The 18,743-nt window shown below is 43.6% G+C and overlaps 2 protein-coding genes and 1 pseudogene across 5 annotated transcripts in view; 2 read left to right on the forward strand and 1 right to left on the reverse strand.

Moving 5' to 3' along the window:
• Positions 1-1,599: 1,599 nt before the first annotated feature.
• Positions 1,600-5,167, forward strand: LOC311036008 (oxysterol-binding protein-related protein 8-like; annotated as a pseudogene). Its single transcript has 2 exons — positions 1,600-1,617; positions 2,497-5,167. The product of its transcript is annotated as an oxysterol-binding protein-related protein 8-like (transcript).
• A 344-nt stretch (positions 5,168-5,511) lies between these two features.
• LOC311036421 (large ribosomal subunit protein eL24-like) lies at positions 5,512-5,985 on the forward strand (the record flags this gene model as incomplete). Its single annotated transcript, XM_084045109.1, has 1 exon — positions 5,512-5,985. The coding sequence occupies one exon, from the start codon at positions 5,512-5,514 to the stop codon at positions 5,983-5,985; it is 474 nt and encodes a 157-aa protein (XP_083901235.1).
• Positions 5,986-9,144: 3,159 nt separating this feature from the next.
• The window catches only part of coch (coagulation factor C homolog, cochlin (Limulus polyphemus)), an 18,200-nt gene continuing 8,601 nt past the window's right edge, over positions 9,145-18,743 (reverse strand). For all 3 annotated transcript variants that reach the window (XM_084045091.1, XM_084045092.1, XM_084045093.1), the window contains exons 10-15: positions 18,522-18,743; positions 16,131-16,245; positions 15,670-15,813; positions 15,399-15,555; positions 14,793-14,887; positions 9,145-14,005 (exon numbers count right to left, since the gene is read on the reverse strand). The exon at positions 18,522-18,743 is cut by the window's right edge and continues 5 nt beyond it. In XM_084045091.1, coding sequence (XP_083901217.1) covers positions 13,827-14,005; positions 14,793-14,887; positions 15,399-15,555; positions 15,670-15,813; positions 16,131-16,245; positions 18,522-18,743 — 912 coding nt within the window. In that variant the 3' untranslated portion in view covers positions 9,145-13,826. The remainder of the gene's footprint in view (positions 14,006-14,792; positions 14,888-15,398; positions 15,556-15,669; positions 15,814-16,130; positions 16,246-18,521) is intronic.

Raw genomic sequence — 18,743 nt, forward strand, 5'->3', positions numbered from 1 at the left:
CTAGCACTTCAAGATTCAAAAACAGCTTTTTTTCCGTACGCAGTACGTCTGCTAAATGAACATTGACTGTCCCCCCTCATATGCATTTCAACCGGACTGTGATAATTTATTATTGGTTTCTGTTTCTCTATTCATTCATCATGCACTTTAGAATATCACCATGCACTTTATACTCTGTGTTGTATTGTTGTATGTTGTGTGTGTGCTACGGGTATATGGGAGCTCCCTAGAAATTTCGTTGTGTGCAATTGTGTATGCATTTGTGTGCAATGACAAATAAAAGCCTAGTAAACAGATTATAGTACATTGTCAGGTAGGTGACACAACTTAAGCCAATCAGGAGAGAGCACTGAAAATGCATTTTCTGTTTAATAAAGAGCTGAAGAGACATGGGAGACTCCTTTTACTGAACAAACACTCTATAGCAATGAGTATTATCAGAATATAGAGCCATTTAACACTTATTTTAACCAAAATAAATCACTTACCATACCTTTAAGTGAAATCAACCACTCATGTTGCCTCCTGGAGCTTGCTCTCAACATGTTTTTAAAACCAACTTTATTAATTTATAGCAAACCTGAATTTCTGATTGTCAGAATCAAAATGGAGCTGTCAAGTGGTGTACTTCCATGTCAACATTTTTGTAACCAATTGAATTCCTCCTGTTTGGAATTAAAACTATACCGCTAATTGATCCAGCCTTGCACCTTTATCCAAACAACTGATGGCACATTGTTGACAATGACTTGCTTATGATGCATAAAGTCATGGCACAGCTCTAAAGCAGTGGTTCTCAAACCTTTAGATTCCAAGGTATCCCCATAACTCTGACAGTGTACAAATGTGTCAGAGTTACAGACCTGTAAGGGTCAATTTAGACCCCCCTAAAGGAACACAGAGAGTCACTTTGAGAACCACTGCTCTGTAGGGCCTATGGTCCTACAAACAAAAAAAGCAAGATATGACCTACAGTAGACTTGTCTGGTTCTGATCAAGTTCAGTTCATTGTTGTGTCCAGTGGGGTTTCAAGTAGACATGCTGGGAGCTGGTTATTCTAGGGTTCTACACCAACATGTCCACTTGGGGCCAACATGGTTATCCAGTATATGGGCTGTAACATGGGCAGACATACTGGGGATCAGTGTTCATTTTGTAGATGTTTGTCGACTACCTTTTTTTACTGAAACTAAATAAAAAGCTATGATGACTAAAACTATATGACTAAATATCAGTGGTGGGAAAAGTACTCAAATGTTTTACTTAAGTAAATGGAACCACGGAACCCCTGATCCGTGGTTGGGGTCAGGGGTGACTACGATCTTTGATGATTCTGCGAGCTGCTGGCTTGGCTTTTGGTTTTGCAATTTGCTTAGGCCACAAATGCCAAGTCAGGAAGACCATCAAATAAAACAACAATTTTAAAGGAGTAGGCTACTTCTAGCCTGGTAAACCCTCCCTCCGGAAATCTCATTTCCATTTGATTCCTGGAATCAAATTGAAATGAGATTTCCGGAGGGAGGGTTTACCAGGCTAGGCTACTTCACCCACAACATAACTTTTTTCTATATGAATCAGGCAGTAGACACCATTGCCAAAATGGTGAAGACTAAAATCGTATGATATTTAGTCAACTAAAACATTACTAGACTAAAACTAAAACAATTCAGATGACTAAAATGTGACTAGAACTAAATGGAATTTTATTCAAAAGACTATGACTAAAACTGCATAAAGATTTGCTGTCAAAATTAACACTTTTGTCATCAATGACCCCACGCAAGGACTTCAACACTGGTAAACAACGGTTAGGAGTTAGGATCCATGGGCAAACAGAGCTTTAACCACTTAGCATCCCTATATTCTGAGCATGTCATCATAGGCAAACAATTTGGCCAAAATAGGTTAACATTCTGTGGGGATTGCAGATCCACAAGCTCACAAGATCAGCTTGTAGATCGGATAATGTTTAGCAATATTAGTAGCAACTAATTAATCTATTACTATATTTACATTAACGGTTAACGGTGTGCGTGTGCGTGTGTGAATGTCACACACAGAGTACACTAAGTCAGAGTACACTTAATACTCTGACAATGGTTACTGCACTAATATTTGTTTTATCAGGGTGAAGGCAAGGGGGGAGATTATGTTTCCGCCAGTGTTGTGTTCTAGTTTTTTTTTTAAGGTATACGCTACGATACGATGCACGTGGTCCAAGGTATACGCTCTCGCGTTTTCAATGGATGAAATGGTTGTTAGACTGTATACGCTTCTTCCCAAAATAATCTGGACTGTGTACGGCGTATACAGCATCTGACGGTAGAACACACCACTGGTTTCCGCCCCTATTTGTTTGTCCGGGGCTAATCTTGCAAACCGCTGGACACATTATTTTGTCACATGTTATAACCCAAATATGGAAAGATACGTCATAGACACGTCATAGATAACTGACGTCATAGACTTGCCCGAATATGGAGTTCAACACGGTAGGTGGAACCTGAAAAAACCTTGCAGCGTGCAGAGATCAGAGAACATCGTGTCTGGTGAGGACACCGTCCTTCTGACCCCAGGGAGGATGAGCCAACAACAGGAGAAGGAGCGAGAGAGGGAGAAGGAAGAGGGTCTCCTCAGTAGCCCCTCCACCCTCAGTCCAAGGGTCAGCTACAGCCACGGTTTCGACCGAGGGAAGGAGGACCTCTTGCCTCTAAAAGAGGACTTGCATGCCATATCCAAGAGCAACTCTGAAACAAAGCTCTACAATGGTTCAGACAAAGACATATCGGCGTCTGGAGGAAAGCTCAGGAAGAAGGAATCCCTCAAGGTGAAAAAGAAAGATTACAGGGAGGAAAAGAAGAGGGCCACCAAGGAACTTCGCAGCACCATCACCGATCCCTCTGTCATCATCATGGCTGACTGGCTAAAGATTCGTAGCACTCTGAAGGGCTGGACCAAGCTACGGTGCGTGCTGAAACCAGGGGTTCTGCTCATCTACAAGACCCACAAGAACGGCCAGTGGGTGGGCACGGTGCTACTGAACGCCTGCAAGCTCATGGAGAGGCCGTCCAAGAAGGACGGCTTCTGCTTCACGCTCTTCCACCCTCTGGAGCAGTCCATCTGGGCTGTCAAGGGGCCCAAAGGCGAAGCCGTGGGCTCCATCACTAAGCCATTACCCAGCAGCCACCTCATCTTCCGTGCCACCTCAGAGTCTGATGGCCGTTGTTGGATGGATGCTCTAGAGCTGGCCCTGAAGTACTCCAGCCTCTTGAAGAGGGCCCAGATCCGCGAGGGGAATGAGGATGTGAGCGTCGCTCTAACTGGAGAGCACTCCATCAACTTCAACAGCTTCCTCCGAGCCCACAACATGCAGGGCTTCCAGTTCAATGACAGCGACCAGTTCAAGGAACCCGACCTGTACTCAGACAAGTCGGACCATGAGGGTGATCAGGACCACGAGGATTCGGATCCCGGGGGCTTGGGGAAGAGTGAGGAGAGTGACAGCGACACGTCGGAGGGCCAGGATGACTCTCACATTGACCTTGACCCCAATGAGGCCCTGAGGGAAACGTCGTACCTAGCGCAGTGGCACAAAGAACTGGGAGAGGAGTCCCAGACAGAGACAGCGTCAGAGGAGTACAAGTCTCTGATCTGGACTCTGGCTAGGACCCTGCTGAAGCAGGTGCGACTAGGGATGGATCTATCAAAGGTGTTGCTGCCTACCTTCATCCTGGAGCCAAGGTCCTTCCTGGACAAGCTTGCTGATCTCTACTTCCACTCTGACTTCCTGTCCGAGGCAGCAGTAGAGGAGAACGCCTATAACCGCATGAAGAAGGTGGTGAAGTGGTATGTCTCTGGATTCTACAAAAAACCAAAGTGGGTGAAGAAGCCTTACAACCCCATCATCGGAGAGATGTACCGTTGCATGTGGCTTCATCAGAAGACCAACAGCAAGACATTCTACATCGCAGAGCAGGTCTCTCATCATCCTCCAGTGTCTGCCTTCTACGTCAGCAATAGGAAAGATGGCTTCTGTCTGAGTGGAAGCACCCTGGTCAAATCCAAGTTCTATGGAAACTCATTATCAGTCATAATGGATGGGGAGGCTCGTCTCACCTTTCTCAACCAAGGAGAGGACTATGTTATGAGCATGCCCTACGTCCACTGTAAAGGCATCCTCTATGGCACGTTGACCCTGGAGCTGGGCGGCCTAGTCACCATCACCTGTGAGAAGACGGGCTACAGTGCTCAGCTGGAGTTCAAACTGAAACCGCTGTTGGGCAGCAATGACAGTGTGAATCAGATCGCTGGGAAAATCAAGCTGGGCAAAGAGGTACTGGCTACGCTAGAAGGACACTGGGACAGCGAGATCTTCATCAATGATAAGAAGACGGGCACGAGGGACTTGTTCTTTAACCCCACCCCAGAGCTGAAGCAGAGCAGACTGACCCGTGGCACTGTCCCCCTTGAGGAGCAGTCTGAGTTCGAATCTGAAAGGTTGTGGCAGCATGTGACGCAGGCCATCAACAGCAAGGACCAGACGGAAGCCACCAACAAGAAGTTCATCTTGGAGGAGGCTCAGAGGAAGATTAAGGACGAAGAATGGATCCCTGCACTTTTTAAACAGGACCCCATTACCAGGAAGTGGCATTATCGATATGCTGACATGCGGCCATGGGACCCTCTCAATGATTTGATTCAGTTTGAGAAAGATGGCTGGATTCAGACTCAGGTCCGACACCGCACACCTATGGTACGTTCTGGCAGTGTTATGAGTGTTAGTAACCAGGGGCCTCAGAGGGACAATTTCAAGTGTCAGGTAACGGCACCGAAGAGAAAACATAAGCAGAGCGACAAACATAGGAGTACAGAAAGTGGCTGCTCCTCGCCTGAGCTCGACCAACAAGACTCCTCCGGCAGTGAACAACACGAAGGCAAACACCACATCCGGTTGAGGAGAAAAAGAACTGACCTCAGTGAAATTCAACGTGCCATTGAATCTATAAAAGAAACGCAGGAGGACATCAACAGGAGTATCGGCATGCTGAGCAGTTGTACGGCAAGCGAGGTTTCGCCGGTGGGAGGCTCCTTCCTCCATCAGCATGACTACATCGTCATCATCTTCCTCACCCTGCTTCAGGTCATCATCAATTTCATCTTCAAGTAGCAGTCGTAGCGCACACGCACGCATGCACACACACACACGCACACGCACACGCACACGCACACGCACACGCACACGCACACGCACACACACACACACACACACACACACACACGCTTTGACCTGTCTAACACCTGATCAAAACACGAACTGGCATTTCTGACCAGAGCACTTGGAGGCCAGTCTGCTATGGAGCCATGTGGAGCTCCATATTTGGGCAAGCCTGACGTCATATTTGTCTAATACGGCTCAGCTTAAAAGTCGACTACATGCAGTGTAAGAGGTGTAAGGGACATAATAAGCCTGTTAGAAATTAATTATTAGAAAGGTAAGGCTTAGTAGCGATTATGAAGGTCGAGTTGTGTAGTTTCAGTGGGATGAAGATATACCCTGGCCATGGTCAACGATATGTCAGGACAGACGGAAAGGCATTCCAGTTCTTGAATACCAAGTGTGAGGCCGCTTTCCTGGACAAGAGGAACCCAAGAAAGATCGACTGGACTGTCTTGTACAGACGCAAGAACAAGAAGGGCCTGTCTGAAGAGGTGTCAAAGAAGCGTGCACGCCGTGTAGAGAAGCCCTCCACGAAGGCCATCTCTGGGGCCTCCCTGGCTGAAATCATGGCCAAGAAGAACCAGAAGCCTGAGGTCCGTCAGGCCCAGCGTGACCTGGCCAAGAAGGCAAAAGAGGCCAAGAAGGCAAAAGAGGCAGACAAGTATCCCTCTGACTTCAGTGCTAAGGCCCATGCCAAGACTGAACCAAAACCCAAGATTGCGAAGCCCATGACGAAGAAAGCACCTCGTGTTGGAGGAAAACGCTAGAAGGTGCTGTCTGTGTTTTGTGAATAAACCTTTCCTGGATTGAAAGAAAGGAAAGAAAAATCACAATAGTTTCAAGATGACAGTGATCAGAAGGCCTTGCACAAAGAGCTTGAACAACTTAAGTCCAGAATAAAACCTTCAGGAACGTCTGTGATCAATGTAGAGAACTGGAAGCCAAGCCACCAGAACTTACCAAGAAACCCAAGTTCCTCATCGCCCTGATGAACGACCCACAGCCGAGCGCCCTATGAGAGGACAGACCTTGCAGACACCCTCTTGGTCTAGGTCTGTCTTGTCTTGTCTTGTCTTGGCTGATCATAGACAAACCTGTCCTTTCTCATGAAAATTATTTAACCGTTTTATTGTTGCTAGGGCTGATGTGTTACCGCAATACCGTGGATATGTGATACATACCGTGCGGTTGAGCTCAATTACAGTCATCATCACTTTTTTTTCTCCTTTTTTTTTGACGGGGAAAGTTGCAGGCCTGTGTATGGCGTGCGAGAAATGAAAGTGAGAAAGTATGCTAAGCACAATGATAATTGTTTAGTTATCTGCCCATTTTCCAAACCCGCAGCTAAAAGATAAGCTACTGTAGCTGTCTAGGACACATCCAGTATTCCATTTTCATTGTATATTTATACATTTTTTAATAACTCGGACAACGCTGAGTCGGCTGAAGGGTGCACCCTTTTCAATCCGACAGGTTTTCCAATCATAATTTAACATACATACAGTATACCTCCACTACACCACAAGCGTTTTCACAGAGGCACACTATTTGTTCTATCATGTGTGGTCTTTATGTCAGAAACACAAGCGTTTATTCTACCATTGCTTACATTGTGTTGTATAAACTTGCAACATTATTTAGGTTATATTTTTACATTGCAATTCATTTACAATTATATCATAGTAAATGGGTGGGGGTCACAAATGTAACATGTCCAAATGGAAACCACTTTAAACTAGTACAATGTACATACTATACTGTATGACATCAAATGCACATAATATAGCCCCCGTCAAACGCACATACACGTTTGGAGATCAACATGTACAAACTGTGCAGCGGCAAGGACTTGAGAGAGTGCGGTGCCCGCCGTGGTTCGGATATCCAGTTGTCCCGATCCAAGCGATATGCCCAGATTCCAATATGGGCATACTGATGACAGAGATCTCTATATATGGGCATAAAAGGGACACAGGTAGACAGACAGAAACAGACATCTCCATTTATGAGCACATAAGGCACACAAACAGACGGGTACAATGGGTACTTTGACAAAGCCTGCAACGCTATGACTCAGACCTATTGGTCGTGACAGGCGTGAGGGACGCGTAGCGGCCCGAACTCTAGATGTGAGGGTTGCATAGCCGCCCAATTAACCTCTACGTATAAAACTTGCCTTGTGGGTGGACAGACAGTGGATCGTGGGTGGGCGCCACAAAATACTCATATGGGGATCTCATGCCCATATGGAGACCACATTAAACACTTTTCAGGCCGTGAAGCAGCATCTATCTTCTATCTTTTATAAAAATTGCCTTGTGGGTGGACAGATGCTGGACGGTGTGTCCAGCGTCCCTCAATTCAATTTGATGAGCTATCGAATTAATAATAATAAAATACAAAAATAAAAAAACATTTTTACAGGGTCCTACTCAATTCCTCAGGGTCTCAGTGAAAAGATGGATGGAGGGACAGAGAGCCAGGAGCCTCTGCACTGTGGCCAGTAGAGTGTGCTATCACTCCATCTGATGTCTGGCTGAACAAATCCAAAGTGGTCTGACTTCCAGTCTTTATTGAAAGAATAAGAAATCAATATGGGATAGAATGTTATCGATCTTGAAAAAAATCACACCCTGTGTGAAGGAAGCGGTGCCTTTGATGAGCCCCGTATTGATGTTGTCATCATGTTGTTGTCATGTTTATAGCCCAGCCAAAAAGAATGTCCAGCAGACACACAGACACACGGACAAAGTCAGATATAGAGCGGTTGGCACCGCTAAAAAATCCTCAGGAGGTTTCAGAAGACACATCAAGACCAAGGCGGACAGGGGGATGAGTACAGAGTTTGTTGTATTGAACAGGTGCAGATGAGGGCTGGCAGCTTTTGGGGGGAAAAAAATAATAACTAGAAAAAGTGCTCCTCGGAGCACAACTCTCCGTCAGAAGACTTGTGTTGGGAATGTTGGGAATGTTCTATCTGTATAAGTGTCCTATCCGTCCTGTCTGTATAAGTGTCCTATCCCTCCTGTCTGTATAAGTGTCCTATCCCTCCTGTCTGTATAAGTGTCCTATCCCTCCTGTCTGTATAAGTGTCCTATCCGTCCTGTCTGTGTAAGTGTCCTATCCGTCCTGTCTGTGTAAGTGTCCTATCCAATTGTTACAGTATCCGCCATTTCTCAACCATTTCGTGATTGTTCCTGTCTTACCTCACTCTTACCAGACTTGTGTTGGGAATGTTGGGAATGTTCTAATTCTTATGTTCTAACTGTCCTATCCATCCTGTCTGTATAAGTGTCCTATCTGTCCTATCTGCCAACTATGTATCAGCCATGCAGCCATTTCGTGATGGTTCCTGTCTTACCTCACTTTGACAGTGGCACAGACACTGTCAAAGTGACGCCATGTATTTATAGGCCGCTATGCGTCACTAGCCAATCAGATCACAGTATTTCACCGTATTGTCACGTGTCACGTGAGGCTTGACCAATCGGTGTGTCATATTTAGAAAGTGAAAACAATACTCTCCTGGCGGAGAGTAATAATAACAATAAAATTATATAAAATTAATTATTAAAAAAAAAACAATAATGTAGGCCTGATTTAACAACTGAGGACAGGTAGTTTTCCCTCAAATTGCTTGGACACTATTCCAACAACTCATCATCAGTGGCCTTCTACTCGGGATGGCTGTGGCTCAGAGAGTGTACAAATTGGTCCATTTGGTTCCATTTGTACACTCTGAGGTACAGTTGGTTCCTAACTATCATTTAGCAGGGGACCCCCTGTAATCCCTCAAGGACCCCTGGGGGTCGCCGGACCCCACTTTGAGAACCACTGCTCTACCTACCATACAAACTGTTTAAAATAACATTTTGATTCATTAATATACATATGTCCCGAATCGTAGCAAAACAAAGTCCTGTAAGTGGTGTAAAAATAACTATTCTTTATTGAAAGACAACACAAAAGAAAAAAAGTAATAAATACAGAAGTACAGAATCATCATTGAACATCGGAAACTTCAGATGGTAGATTAACACAGGGACACAACAATCAGCTGGCTTTGAAGTTGGCTGGTTTTAAAGCACAGGTGGAATCAATCTATCCTGTGTAAACAGCCAGCAGGAGCAATTAACCACATGAACCCTAGTGTCCCTATTCTGGGGCAAACATTCAGTGAAAATAACAGATAACCTAAATAAACTGAAGCTCAGGTTGTGAGCTTGTAGATAGGCTTATTCTGGCAAAGATAATTGGTTTAGGGAGGGGGGTTAGGACACAGTTAGGTTTTAAGTGGTTAAGAGTTCCTGTAGAAATCTAACTACGTTGTCGTTACAACTGATAACATAGCATTAATGTTCTTTAAATGTCATGTTTCATTATGGTAATGTATTACATCAGGAAATGTAGCAATTATTTAATTATAACCTGCATATTATTACATAAATCAATAACTAGGTTAATGAGGAGTTCTGTTGACAGTTGTAACACATTGTTTCCTATTAAACGTCAGGAGTAGGTCACATGCAGAGAGTGTATAATCAACCAGAGATATATAGGAGCTGGCTTATGAAAACATACTGGGTACATGTATTGATATTTAAAAGGGCATTTTTACACACACACAAAAAAAACAGTTCAATTACAAATGCACACATCCCCCAAACTATTGTGGCTATTCTTGATGGTTCAATTGATAATTAGAAAATGAGTTAATTTGTTTCCAGCATTGTACCAAACTTAATGCACTGACCAGTACAGTCAAAGAGGCACTGGCCACCAAACAAGTAAAGATATTAAAAGCAAATTTACACTTAGAGGGTTAGGTTGTATAGTTACCTTGCTCTGAATGTAACTCCAAATATTGGTGAGATTTCTTCAGTAGGTAGATATCAAAAAAATGTATTGATGAAAAACTGAATTCAAAATATTCTCCCCATTGACTTACATTGCGTGGTGAAAAGGGCCTCAAAGTCACTCTTTTAGAACGCAAACAATCACAAACATAGCAGATTCTGACAAAGCATAACATTACAAAACCTTTTTATAAAATAACATAAAAGTCAACTATGAGGTGATTCTACTATTTGAATTAGGAAGATGATCCTGACTGGATCTACAGATCTGGATTCAGATCTTCAAATAGTAAAATCAACAAGCAATTGAGTTTTTTTGTGGGGGAGGGGGAGGAAAATAATGTGCAGGTTTTGTAATATTATGTATTGTCACAATCCACTTTGTTTGTGTTTGATTGTGCGCTAAACAAGTGACTTTGAGATCTTTTCAAAGTGCAATCGAAGATTATTTGTTTATTTTTTTTATTTTTTTATTAAAGATATCTCACCAACATTTGGAGTTACATCATGGGAAGTTAACCACACAACCCAAGCCCCTATCAAAGTGTAATTTAGCTTTTACAGTAAAACTGAGGTTACAGCGAACGTTCAAGTTAAGCATCAGTTATCTGCTGCTGTCTGAGTACCTCTGGGTCTGCTCTCAATAGGTTGCACAGAATATCTGAATGTGATGTAAGGTAGAGCTCTCGCCACAAGGTCATGGGTTTGATCCCGGGCATCGCCAACTCAGCGTATGAGTAGCACGGCTTGGGTGCGGCAAGTCGTAGGGTAAGGACTGGGAGCTGATGGTAGGTCTGGCGCTCCACCTCAGCAATCCATCACCCCTGGGAGATGATAACGCGGCAGCGTTATCGTCTGATACCGACAATAAGGCTCTCCCGACCTACTTACAATGTTAGCAAAAAAGGAATCTTACAATTTAGCAGAGTATGACAAGTCCTACAAATCTACCCTGTTTGCTAATTTGCAAGTTTGGCCTGATGGTGGCGTTACCGGAAAGGTCATGGGGTTACCAGAATGAGTAGACTGTTTTCATCTTGACTGCATGAATATGCACAGAAAATCTCATGGCAAACTTCTCAACATAAAGTTGGTCAAAATCGAACGGGGGCTAAATGTATATCGTCTCTGTCAGGTGGAAACCTCATATGTCCAAAACTGTTACTTTTCAGGATCCAAATTCAAAACCAGTAGATCTGCAAGCTCAAAACGCGCCGCGACCTTGCGGATCTGCTACTTTTGGTGCTTTTGTGTGACGCTGTGGTATGATTAAAATATGGAGATAAGTGGTTTCTGCCCGACAGCAACGATAACATCGTTGGCGGAAGACGTAACTAGGGGTGGATTTAGGGTTTTTCAGCCCGTTTCAAACTGCCATTGTGACCCCCCTTCCCTGCATTGTGCATCCTCCCATAATTCATGCCTAGCTGTTACGATCTGATGACTGCGACTAAGCAGTTTTTAAATATACCTGACACACAAAACAGAGAGTCTCATGTATTGTACAGAGATAAACAAATGAAACTAACTCACCGGCTCGCGAATTGTTTGTAAAACAGCATATTTTGTCAACTAGGATGGCAGAATATTCGCTTTGCTTCGCTTTGGTGCCGTGGACTCTTTGGAAGCGGTCCGTTTGACACATTGTTAACACATTCCCTGCCAATCCCGTAGATCTACGTGAATGGCTCGCACCGGGATCAGCGCAGCTCGCAAACATGCAAAACAGTACAACAATAATAATACATTAATAATAAATTAAAGAAATCCAATGGCACTAAAGCCACAAATACGGTGTGCGATTTTAGCCAATCATGATTCACTGGTCGCCAACATTTTTCTTTTTAATATATGAAGGGCTGCCCTAAAGACTTGCTGTTATCTTTTAAATCTCCAAATTGTTTCCACACAGTTTTAGCCCACTCATCGAATTTCGATATCATCAGTAAGTGGAGATCTCTGATCGTCTGGCTACGCAAGATTATAGTATGTAGCGCGTTGTGAGCTTGTAGATTTTACACTATTTTCAACGTAGGGATTTGGCGTAGAGGGGAAAGACGAGGGGGCTAAGTATAGACACCAGGGGGACTCCGGTCAATGAAGTATATAGGGCTTAAGTGGTTCATTTGAAACGGTTGAAACATATATAAATCCTCCTCTAGGCGTAACTAGCAGCAACATCCTAAGTGTAAGTTTAACTTGGAGTTACTTTAACTCAGCATTAAACTAACACTGAGGAGGTTTGCTATGTTGTTTTATGATCAAGCAAGTTTGAGAAGGTTAAATGCCATGATCAGAATGTGTTTACTTTGAATGAAGCTAAAGACTATTTCTGAGATGTAAGTTGACTTAAGTTAGATCTGAAATTCTGGCACAGACCCTGACCTGCAAATCAGACAGAATCAGCAATCTGAAATATAATAGTATTAGTCAACATTGCAAATGTGCAGCCCTACTTCATTCCCCGTATATTGGGGAATGAAGAACAGAACAGTCAGCTACAACCCTAACTTAACCCAGATTGAAAAAAAACAATAGTACCTAACATGCTACTAGCACCTCCATCCCTGTATATGACATAAAAAACACACGCCAATCACAAAGTAACATTTACAGTCTAAGTGGAAAGAGTTGAGTTAAACATAGTGATATAATACAATGTGTGACACAGAGAGAGGACGGGACACAGACAGACATAGAGTCTGTTTTTGTTACTACTGATTATAGTGAACGGCAGATCTCCACATCCCCACAACAAGTGATTGGTATTGCAGGAATCCCATCCAGTTGATATAATGGTCTGGTGAATGACAAAAGCATGCAGATGTAATGTTGGCTTATAAAAATAAACATTTCTCACCCTCCACTCCCTCTAGGTGGTAGCATTGCTTTTCACAGCAGAAGTCCATCTTTTCACTGCATGATGCACCGAATGCAACGGGCTGCTATTGGGCATTCACACTGGACACGATAAAAATGGTCACATTGATTGAATCACGGGAGACTGTGTCGCTCTGTTGCCATCACACCGGACGTGACTCACACACACACACACACACACGACACACACGACACACCAACAGTCACTATGTTCGCTTTGGCGAAAATCGTTTGACTTGTGTGTATCATACGATTGGTGTGATTTGTGCCACTCCGGGTTCAAAAGTGAAATACTTCTTCATTGCCGTGTCATTATATTGACATAACATTGAATCAGTACACTCAAACAATTTGCACCGTGTCCGGTGTGAACGCACCTTGAGAACAGAGGTTCTCAACTGCAGGTTTACTTCTGCCCGTCTGCTCTGACACATGCAACTAACTATGCTGGTAGAATAGAAGATTAGTAACCTGATTCCCCAGGACCACAGCTGAGAACCTCTGTTTCTAACTCTAGTCCTTAGGGACCCCCGTTACATCTGGTTTTCCATACTAGCAGGAGGTTAGCATGCATTCACCTGGTGTCTGTGTCATTCTGGATGCCGCTAACAACCAGACTAGACTAGAAAACCAGCAGTACTAGTACACAGTGAAATCCACGGTGTTAATTTAGCTCTGAAAGTGTACAAATTTACGCAAATGGACCGGACACTGAGAATTTGACTGTGTAAGAGAAACTGACTGCCATTGCTTCACAGATGACAGAACAGGCTATAGCAGTACTAATGTAGATGAGGGACTTCTGCCGTGGAAAATGATTTGGCTATGAAACATCGCTCCTGTTCAGTTGAACCACGGTGTGTGTTGTGCGTCTATATATTAGTGGCCTCTGTGAAGTCGCGGCAGATTCCTCTGACTATGGGCTGGGCGAACTCGGCGAGGCCGGTGAACTCTCTGCTGAAGAACGTGTGGCTATCTTTTGGATCTGATGACATCGACTTGAGGTCTTCAAGAGGTGCCCAGGCCACGCCTACAGAGTACATGGTGATGCCTGTTAAAAAAAAAAGAGAATGGATTTTATTTATAACGCACTTTACATTTACAAGAAATCTCAAAGTGCTACAGAAGGCAATTGCATAAAAACAGAAACATCACACCAATAACAGAAAACAACAACTAGGAAACTAGAATATAAAATAGCTCTATATTCTGATAGTACTCATTGCTATATAGTGTTTGTTGTCCCATGTCTCTCCAGTTCTATATTAAACAGAAAATGCATTTTCAGTGCTCTCTCCTGATTGGCTTCAATTTCGTCACCTACCTAAAAATGTACTATATTCTGTTTACTAAAGAGCTGGAGAGACCCCTGTGACCGAACAAGCGCTCTGTAGCAATGATTACTATCAGAATATAGTACTTTAACCTTTTTAACAAAACAAAACAAAATTACCGGGATGGCTTGATTCTAGGCTTAAAATAATTTATATAAATATTTTTGGAAATCTCGATGGGAAAAATGAATGGGGTTCGGAACGATGGAACCAGAAAATAGCCGCCACTACTATGCCCTATAACGTCGCTGTCGGGCAGAAACGTCCTATCTCCATATTTTAATTGAAAATTAACTTGATCATACAACAGCGTCACACAAAAGCATCAAAATAAGAAGATCCGCAAGCTTGAAACGCGCAGCGAAGCGACGCGTTTTGAGCATGTACTGTAGATCTGCTGCTTTTGATATTTTTGAATTTGAATCCTGAAAAGTAACAGTTTTGGACATGAGGTTTCCACCCGACAGAGATGATAAGCAACAGTGGAAAGAGAGCGATACAGACCTTGTCTCTGAGCAGCGAGGGCGGGACCTCGAACATCATCGTATGATTGGCCGTCAGTCACCAGGATGAGGAAGTTCCTCCCAGGCCCCATTCTCCTGGAGAAAGATAACACAGCAGATGAGATGAGTCAGAACCAAGTGGGAAGCTTCTCGTCGGAAAAAATTCCGACGCCAACGCGCAAGCCTCTTAAACCAGCATTCTATCTACTGGCCAGCATTGGACGACTCTACTCCTTGCAAAAATAAGTCTGCTTATATAGAATTCTATGGGGAAGTGACCCTACTTATCACTTGAGAACCACTGTTATAGAGTATTAGCATACTCTTCTGTATACAGATTGGATAAGATTACATTTTGTTCATTAAAATAAGTCCCGGATTGTAGCGTTAACAATATTGTTAACGTTAACAATATTGTTTCCTGCATTTTCTATGAAGGGTTCTATATACTGTAAATAAAACATGACCTGACTTCACAACCTGAGCTGATGTAGAAGTAGCTGATGGTAAAGTCCTAGCCTAGTAAACCACCCCGGTCGCCTGAATTCTCACATGATAATGTGAATTCACACGACCGGGCTGGTTTACCAGGCTAGTGAAGTTCTACCTGAAGAGGTTTTCGGTGGTGTAGGTGATTGCTTCACCAGTGGCAGTTCCTCCACTCATGTAGGCGATCCTTCTCAGTGCATTGATGGATGATTCTTTAGCCGGGTAGTCATAGAGACCAAACTCCAGCCTCTGGTCGTAGGTGAACTGGACTGCACCTGCACAAGCACGCACGCACACGCACGAGATAAGCGTTTTTCAGCTTCCACCCCAGCAGATGAACGTAAACTATATGCTGTGTGGCATGTGGGTTCTGTTATGCGATGTCTGACCTATGCGTGCGCCAACGTCTGATATGTCAAAGTTGCGAGCGACTGCGGCCAGGAACTCCAGAACGAGGCGGAAGTTTCCCTCTCCCACGCTGGACGAGCCGTCGATCAGGAAGCCAATGTTCACCGAGTTATAACAGGTCTTACCTGAAAGACAAACCAATTATTAAAGTTGCACTCCACCAAAAATCATGTTTTTGGAGTGGTTCATATGTTTTTGAAGCTTATCCATGAAACTCATGGTGGTTTTTGGCACTCTGCATATCTCTACACTAAAGCCTTAATATGGATTTTGTCCTCCAAAATAGTGGCAGTAGTGTATGAAACTGACGTCACAAACGGACGCCAATCAAATCCTCTTCAAAGGCATGCATACATTATATTTAAGTGGAGATGTAATAATGGTTTAATAATAAGTCATGGACAGAAAGTAGTGTGATGTGTAATGCATGTAATGCACTTACTGCAGAGCAGGTTGTCCACTGAACACAGTCTCTGGGCCAGAGGCTTCACATGTTTGGTGGTGCTGAACCAGCTTGGTATCGGATAGCTGAAGAAGCCGTTGTCCTTGCACACCGCCTGGTCAGAAGAGCACGTACAGTAAATACACAATCACACAACTACTACACAGCACAATACCCAGTGATAAGTTAACTCTGAGAGTGTACAAATGAAACCAAATGGACCTGGTAACAGAATCATTGTACAAATGTGTCGTATATTCAAGTATTTACACTCCAACTGACGGGTATGGGCACACAAAGCAGTATAACACATTACAGTGGTTTAGTATTTCAGTGTTTTCAGGTACAAGACCTCTTTTTCGTACACATACGAAAAAGAGGTCTTGTAGTCAAACGCATTAAGTATCTTAAAAAGGTGCTGGTTTGAAACAACATCAAGGGTTAAGGGTACAGAAACAGGCACACATTCTCACATTTTTTTTGGGAGCAAAAATTACTTGCAAATAAAATTCCGGGCCACATGGGCAATCATCAGGTCTCAGGTACACGAAGTACATAGAATGCAATGCTGGTTTTGTAAGTAAACTAAAACTAGAGAGAGAGAGAGAGAGAGAAAATGCAGTCTCTAAGTTGCAATGTAACACAGCTCTGTTTACACATGTATTTATTCCCATTTATATTTAATTGTACATACATTGTTTTGTTTTTATTGTTATGTTTCACTTTTGTTTGTTCAGTGGTTTACAAGAGTATACTGTAACTGTAGTGTGTGTGTGTGTGTGTGTGTGTGTGTGTGTGTGTGTGCGCGCGCGCGCGCGCGTGTGTGCGTGCGTGCATGTGCGTGCATGCATGTGCATGCATGTGTATGTGTATGTGTGTGTGAGTGTGCGTGTTTCAGTACAACATTTACAGTGCAAATCATTAGTGTTAAAGTGTTAATGTTAGAATCCTATACCAAAAGCTTCTCTCCTGTGCTTCTCGTGTTTCCTTTTTCCCTTTCAGCATAATGTCTACTGTCTGTTTCATTAAGTAGGAAATAATACAACCCAGACTCTTTCTCCCCAGTGGAGAAAACCTTCTGCCTCTGGAAATACTGACAAGCTGATGTAGGCTATACTCTCTGGCATTATGTGAATCTAGTGACTGTAAACAACATTTCACAGACACCCTCTGTCAACTGTCGCTAAAAATAATCTTGACTACTATGACATTTTTCTCAGAAAGACGAAATTCTTGCCGTTCTAAAGATGTCAGAATTATTTAGTCATAAAACATATTCTGAAGGGAGAAGCCAAATCAAAAACTCACTGAAGCTTAGACCTCTTATTAAGAAAAATGGGCTTTAATAATTTAAGGTATGCACTACTCAATTTGTCAAATATTGTTAAATAACAATATTTAGGGCCTTTGCCGTTTGTACATACAGAGTCAGAACTGGTTTGTATGAAACAAACAACCCTCTCTATGTCCTATGTCACACCTCCGTAATTGTCGTCCGGCGAGCGGCTGCGATTGTGCATAATTATTTCAACCGAACAAAGTTTGATTCAGGGCTGCATTTTTTCAGAAGTGTTAAAAAATGACTGACCAATAAAATAAATCAAATCATGTGGATCTTGTGTTCCATATGGGAATGGTGTGGCTCCAATGTGGATCTTGGAATTCATGTGAGCAACCTGTGACATCAGTCATCTATGACGTCAGTCGTCTATGACATATCTATGACCTCAATCAGGTTTCAGCCTGATTGAGGGCTGGCCCATTGACTTACATTATAAAATGCATGTTAAATATTTCCAAAAGCATAAAACATGTGGGGGGGAAATGGGTCACCCAATTATTTAGGGTTCATCCCCTAGGGAGCGTGAATGTGCTCGGCAAGTGTCATCACAATCTGCACGTTCGATTTTGCGATTTCTTGTGTGCACAGAATCTACTTTGGATGTGTTAGAAATCTTGTCTTTCCGAATGTGTTTAAGTGACATGAAGCTGCTTCCAGCAGAGCAGGTCAGTGATAATGAACACAACATTTCTCTGTTCCTCTTAGTGAGACAAGCACTTAGCATGGCTTCAGAGGAAGGCTGGTTCCCAGAAAACACACACACGCGCGCGCACGCTCACACGTACACAGGCACACTCACACGCAGGCGCGCACACACTCACACACACACACACACACAAACACCACAATTTACTAATCTAACTGACCTTAACCCTGGTAAGTCCTAGCACTTCCGCATCGGGTATAGTGGTTACACACACACACCCACACACGGGCGGACACACACACACACACACACACACACACACACACACACACACACACACACACACACACACACACACACACACACACACAGGCGGACACGGACACAGACACACGGGGTGTACCTTCTGTATGAACTCTTTGTCTCTGACCAGTGCCAGCTCCTCGGCAGCTGCCTTGGCGACAGGGAGGACGAACACGTTGACCCCTGACTCTCTGGCCAGGGTTCCAGCCTGCTCCACGTCGTCAGAGGGCCAGCCGTCAACCAGGACCACCATGACCCTCGGGTGACCTTTCCTGACCCCGCCCTCCGCCGTGAAAAACTTCTCCACCGTGTGCCGGATGGC

Source organism: Gymnoscopelus microlampas (genome assembly GCF_963454915.1).
Source record: "Gymnoscopelus microlampas genome assembly, chromosome: 20".
Classification (NCBI taxonomy): Eukaryota; Metazoa; Chordata; class Actinopteri; order Myctophiformes; family Myctophidae; genus Gymnoscopelus; species Gymnoscopelus microlampas.